Here is a 6310-nt window from a genome sequence, read left to right on the forward strand (position 1 = left end):
TCTGATGAAAAACGCAACCTGTTTCAAGTCCTCAGGCCTTATTCATTTATTCACTAGTTTGGTATTTTAAATTCTTAATTAGTCATTATGTCATAGAAATGCTCTCATAGACTAGAAGTAACATACATACACTGTAAAATAAGGTTGATTTTTGAATTCGGGAAGCCAAACAGCTTTGAGTGTTTTCTTTTTATGAACACTATTTTTCAGGGAAAATAAACTGAGAAAAGATTGCATAACTAGCCCAGTCCATACAGTTATACCTGTTGAATAATGGGAAAACGATGTGTTTTTTTCTGTCACATATTTTTATTTTATTGACATATTTGTCTTTATGAATGATAATTTAAAGGACAATGGTACCCACAGTGCAATAGCAGAACAAATTCAGTTTTTACAGTAATTAAAATGAAACTGTGATACTTCTTAAAACTTACTGCGTGCCAAGCACTGTGCTAAGTGCTGGGGTAGATATAGGATAAAATCAGATGCTCACGGTCTAAGAGGCTGGAGAACAGGTGTCTTTTACAGATAAGGAAGACTGAGGTTCTGAAAAGTGACTTGCCCAAGGTCACACAGCAAGCAAGTGGCGGAACCGGAGTTAGAACCCAGGTCTCCTGACTTCCACGCTCCTGCTCTACCCATTAGGCCACACTAACGAGGCAGGGAGCAGGGTGGAGGAGTAAGAAAGCAGAACTCAGAGTTCAGGACACTGATTTGAAGTTTCAGCTTGATCTTTTTTTTCAAATGTACACCCCATCCAAAGGTTTCGTGCCTGCTAGTACCACCAGTCTAATCGCTGTTTGCTGGGCGGGTGGCGAGTGCCCTGGCACTTTTATAAAAGTTTTAGAGGAATTTGATTCCCTTTTTAAAATAAGGCTGGTCCTGAGATTTGGATTCCTTAGAAGGATTTGGGGTAGGAAGCTCTGGTTCCCCATTACAAGCCTGCGGAGAATTCCTGTTCTCCGCTGGATCGGGTATAAGTTGAACTTGTCCGATCGGCCGTCTCACTATAGAGCATGGGACAGCTTTTGCAGAAGCGCTTGACGACATGCTTTTGGAAAAACAGAGAAACGTATCTCCTAAACTTTTCACCCACGAAGGCATAAATCACGGGGTTGATGCAGCAGTGGGTCATCCCCAGAGTCTCTGTCACTTGCATCGCTCGGTCGAGTCTGTTGGAGCTGTCGCAGTTGTTCAGGCCAAAGGAGCTTTGGAAAGTGTTGAGGAGAAGGACGAGGTTGTAGGGGGCCCAGAAAAGAAAGTAAATGAGCATGATCAGAAAAATGAGCCTGACCGCCTTATACTTCTTCTTCTCATTCCGACACCTCAGCAGCGTTTTGATAATTCCCGTGTAGCACACGATCATGACCAGCAGCGGCACGGCGAGTCCCAGGATGTTCATCTGGAGAGTCTGGAAAGTCTTCCAAGCCAAATCCTGGCCCGTCGGAAAATAAGTGCTGCAAACATACCGGTCCTCCGCCTTCTGGGATCTGTTGAAGAGTAACCCGGGAACGGAGGCTAACAGGGCCACGGCCCAGGTGCAGATGCTTGTCACGGTGCCGCAGGAGACGGTCCTGGCTTTTAAAGCGAACACGGCATGGACGATCGCCAGGTACCGGTCTAGGGTCAACAGGATGATGAAAAAGATCCCGCTGTAAAAGCCAAGGTAGTAAAGTCCGGAAAAGATCTTACAGGCGGCGTCTCCTAACAGCCACTGGTCTGCCGCGTAGTAAGCCCAAAACGGGAGGGTGAAGAGAAACAGTAAATCGGAAATGGCCAGGTTGAGGAGGTAGATGTCAGTCATGGTTTTCAGTTTCTTGTATTTTATCAAGATCAGAACAACCAGACCATTTCCCGCAAAGCCAAAGATGAGCACCAACGAGTAGAGGGGTGGCAACAATTGTGCTCCGGTGAATTTTACTTCATTTTTTGTGCAGGGGTCTCCATCATCGTCATAGATGAAGCCTGTTGTTGTTTCCATCCTGCAGCTCTTCTGTGGGAAAAAATAAAGAAGATGTGTTGGGTTTTTAAGAGACTATTCTTCGACAACTACACTAAATATAAATCCCTTGTGCAAATTAAATTCCCCCCAAGCCCGAATGCTTGTTTCTTTATTGCACTGGGGGGATTTTCTCAATTAGTAATTTGCCTATCTGTTCCACACTTCCTTTGTGGTGATGATGAGTCTCGAAGAACTTGGTATGCTCAGTCAACTGAAATCTGATGTATTTTTAATTTCTGTCCATGTTTGAAAGGAATAAACTCACATCTCATCCAATCCTGTCATTGCACAATTTGAGGAATTAGGAGCTAGCTATCACCTTCAACATTTGTTTCCAAAGTAGCCTTCACACACACAAAAAATGAAGTTTGAGACTGAGAGACATTTGAACAGTTTTCTGTAAAATAAAGAAAAGTAGATGCCTGCGTAATTAAGAAAAAAAAATCTCCAGTCTCCACATCCCTATTTACTTCTTCCCATTATACCCAAGTGTACAGTGAGCCTTATAATGGAATGATTTCAAAGGCTGGGTCATGTACATCGGTATTGTCCGAAACAACTCCCACTCAGAGGAGGTTACAGACCCTTAATCTGCTGCTTTAGAGAAAGTCTCAGAGGATAGATTCTGGGGCTTATTCTGCATCATTGCTTTCAAAATCTGGAATTGTGACCCGGTTTTCCAGCAAAATCACTGACCTAGGGATTCTTTCCTATTCATTTCCTAATCTTCTTCATTCAAGGAGCGCTGCCATTCCGGATGAATCTGATGGATCTGAATCTGATTTGGACCGCAGTGGGCATTCTGTGTCTTTTCCTATCTAAAGAAAGTTCTGCAGACCGCATGATATGAGTACCCAGCCATTTTCAATTGTTCTTCCCTGACTCATTTCTATTCTATCGAGAGGGCACAAATAAAGTGGAAAGCGATAGATTAAAAACTGACTTACCAACGATGCTTCCTGTGGGATGTACCGATGTCCTGTCTTCTGATCAAGTGAGCTGTGCAAAGTTTAAAAAAAGGAAATGCTTGTTTCCTCCTCGGAGGCGGAGTACAATGTGTTTTAGAATTGCACAAAACCAAAAACTTGTTCTTCTTTCTGCAGAAAATGATTTTTTTTTTAATGAGCATTTGGGAAATGAGAGTTCTTCCCCTTGCTCATTTAAATTTTACTACTGTGGTCCATAACTAAACACCCTCTTTCCTACAATCACCCAATTCATTAATAACCCAGAAGGCTTATTATTCATTAATAACCCAGAAGGGATCACTATCCTGGGTCCTTTAAATTTTCAAATCTTACTCCAGCACTGAATTGACCCTGTGCTCACCGGAGATGCAGGGATAGTGAAACTTCTCTCTAACTTCTCACTAACCTTTCCAGTTTTGAATCTCTTCTGTGGAAATACATAAATTGGGACTGCAGTATTGCAATTTCATTTTAAATATTTCCCTGTCTTCAGAAGCACGGTGGATATGTTTTTGTAATTTTCTCACTTAATGAATACCGTCTTCTGACTTTGCAGGTTTTGATTTGCTCATTTTCACTATCCCTAACCTTACGAACTAAATCTCCTCTTAAATCAGTTACTATGAGCTTGAAGAAGAAATAACATTTCTTCCGGTCTCTGACTCTTCATTTTTCACTTCTCTCAAGGCCCTTTTGGAGTCCTTGCCCATCTGACCCAGGCTCCAGTCCTTTTGGTTTTAAAGGTCTCTTTAAAACCCCCTCTCCCCCTCTCCCCACACCGTTTTTTCTTCAGCTCACGCTGGAGAGGGGATTCATTCATCCATTCAGTCGTAGTTATTGAGTGCTTACTGTATGCAGAGCACTGTAATAAGCGCTTGGGAAGTACAAGTTGGCAACATATAGAGATGATCCCTACCCAACAACGGGCTCCCAGTCTAGAAGGGGGAGACAGACAACAAAATAAAACATGTAGACAGGGGTCAAAATCGTCAGAACAAATAGAATTAAAGCTAAATGCACATCATTAACAAAATAAATAGAATAGTAAATATGTACAAGTAAAATAGAGTAATAAATCTATACAAACATATATACGGGTGCTGTGGGGAGGGGAAGGAGGTAGGGTGGAGGGGATGGGGAGGAGGAGAGGAAAAAGGGGGCTCAGTCTGGGAAGGCCTGGGAAGGCCTGGGAAGGAGATCTTCACGTACCCACCTCTTTTTTTCAGGTCTTCCTTTCTCCTTTTCTTTCCTGCCTGTATTTTCCCCCAGATGGCAGAGAATCACTGTGGAGCTCCTAAACTCCAAATTGTGACCCTGGGTGGTGGGTGGAGGGGGACAATACCCATGTGCCCTGCGATAATCATCTGGATTCTTGCAAACCAGGCAGGCCCGGGTGGGGCCTGAATTGGTCCAGGGGACATCAAAAAGCCTTGGATATGGGTTTAAGGAAAAGGAGTTTGCAATTAATTTGGAGGCAGAGGGTAAGGTTTGCTGGGGTTACCCTGGCCCCACACCCTGCCTCTTCTGGGCCGCATTATGAATCTTCTCTCCCCCGTGAATGAGTGTATAATCGACTAAAACTTTCAACCAACACCCTTAGGGCTTTAAAATTTGTTAGATGAGATTTTTTGCTAAATTTCCAGTGACAGTCTTGCTGAGCCTACCTGCGAATTATGACTCAGTCTTTCCCGATTCCAGACCTCTTTAGAAACCTACCTCTAAGAATTATTTTCAAGAAAATGAAAGGGGTAGGTTTCATATTACTTTTCTCCAATTACTGACTTTAACCCTTTTTAACTGACATGATTTTACATAATTCAGGGTGGTTCAAAATGAAACAGCTTTGTGCATGTTTTTATATACCCAACAATAATTTCTGTATACATCTTTAGCCTTTTTAGTCACTGTTAGAACCCCCATTGTTTTGTTGTTTGTAATCAGCCATTGCCATAGTAATTTTTCCAGTACCAGTTTTGACAGCCAGTAACCTTTCCAGCATAGGAGTGCCCATTCTATTACTAACTATCCTTATTAGTTTCATGATGGAAAAAGCACACTTCACTTGGCTCAGGCAGGGGTGAAGAGCTTGTGGGCTGGGACAACCATGCCATTCCTTGTGAGGTTTTGCTTTTCCTGCACTCCTCCTTTCCACTCTTCCTCTTCTCTCCCCTCCTTCCTCTTCCTCTTCTCCTCCTCTTCCTCATCCTTCTCCTCCTCCTCCTCCTCCTTTCTCCTTCTCTTCCTCTCCTCCTCCCCCTTCCTCCTTCTCTTCTTCTCCTCCTCCTCATCTCCTCTTCTCTTCACCTCCTCCTCCTCCCCTCTTTCGTCCTCCTCCCTGTCTTCCTCCTCCTCCTCCACTTCCTCCTCCTCCTCCACTTCATCTTCCTTCTCTTCCTTGTCTTCCTCCTCCTACTCTTCCTTCTCCTCCTTGTTTTCCTCCTCCTTCTCTTCTCTTCCTCCTCACCTCCTCCTCCTCTGCCTTCTCCTTGTCTTCCTCCTCCTCCTTGTCTTCCTCCTCTTCCTTGTCTTCCTCCTCCTACTCTTTCTTCTCCTCCTTGTCTTCTTTCTCCTTTTTTCTTCCTCCTCACCTCCTCCTCCAGCTCCTCCATCCACCTCCTCCTCCTTATCTTCCTCCTCCTCCTCTCTCCCCCATTTCCTCCTGCTCCTCCATCCACCTCCTTCTCTTTATCTTCCTCCTCCTCCTCCTTTTCTCCCCTTCTACTTCTCCTGTTCCTTCTTCTTCTCTCCTCCTCCTCCTCTTCCAGCTCCTCCTCCTCCTTTTCTCCCCTTATCCTGTTCCTTCTTCTCCTCTCTCCTCCTCCTCCTCCATCTGCTCCTCCAACCACCTCCTTCTCCTTATCTTCCTCCTCCTCCCCCTTTCTCTCCTCCTCTTCTCCCCTCCTCCTTTTCTCCCCTTCTCCTTCTCCTGTTCCTTCTTCTCCTCCTCTCTCCTCCTCCTCCTCGACCTGCTCCTCCATCCACCTCCTTCTCCTTATCTTCCTCCTCCTCTCTCCTCCTCCTCCTGCTCCTCCATCCACCTCCTTCTCCTTATCTTCCTCTCCTCCTCCTTCCTCTCCTCCTCCTTTTCTCCCCTTCTCCTTCTCCTCCTCCTTCTTCTCCTCTCCTCCTCCTCCTCCTCCTTCTCTTCCAGCTCCTCCTCCTCCTCCTTTTATCCCGTTCTCCTTCTCCTCCTTCTTCTCCTCTCCTCCTCCTCCTCTTCCAGCTCCTCCTCCTTTTCTCCCCTTCTGTTCCTTCTTCTCCTCTCCTCCTCCTCCTCCTCCTCCTCCTTTTCCAGCTCCTCCGGTGGCACGATTGGTTGGCAGATTTTACTCTAAGA

At 45.0% G+C, this 6310-nt stretch overlaps 1 protein-coding gene across 2 annotated transcripts; it reads right to left on the reverse strand.

Annotated features, from left to right (window-relative positions):
- Positions 1–289: 289 nt before the first annotated feature.
- LOC119947833 (C-C chemokine receptor type 5-like) lies at positions 290–3023 on the reverse strand. Of its 2 annotated transcripts, none has more exons than XM_038769469.1 (2): positions 2953–3023; positions 290–1996 (listed from the first exon to the last, which is right to left on the reverse strand). In XM_038769469.1, exon 2 carries the CDS (start codon positions 1982–1984, stop codon positions 938–940), a length of 1047 nt encoding a protein of 348 aa, XP_038625397.1. In that variant the 5' UTR covers positions 1985–1996; positions 2953–3023; the 3' UTR covers positions 290–937. The 2 variants fall into 2 exon arrangements, with proteins under 2 accessions (XP_038625397.1, XP_038625407.1); XM_038769479.1 differs by lacking the exon at positions 2953–3023 and adding an exon at positions 2702–2785.
- Positions 3024–6310: the final 3287 nt, after the last annotated feature.

Source organism: Tachyglossus aculeatus, chromosome 2 (assembly GCF_015852505.1).
Source record: "Tachyglossus aculeatus isolate mTacAcu1 chromosome 2, mTacAcu1.pri, whole genome shotgun sequence".
Taxonomy (NCBI): Eukaryota; Metazoa; Chordata; class Mammalia; order Monotremata; family Tachyglossidae; genus Tachyglossus; species Tachyglossus aculeatus.

What these genes read in the sequence shown, in the direction of transcription:
- LOC119947833 (XM_038769469.1), bottom strand. Translation starts at nt 1,984, where the DNA reads ATGGAAACAACAACAGGCTTCATCTATGACGATGATGGAGACCCCTGC.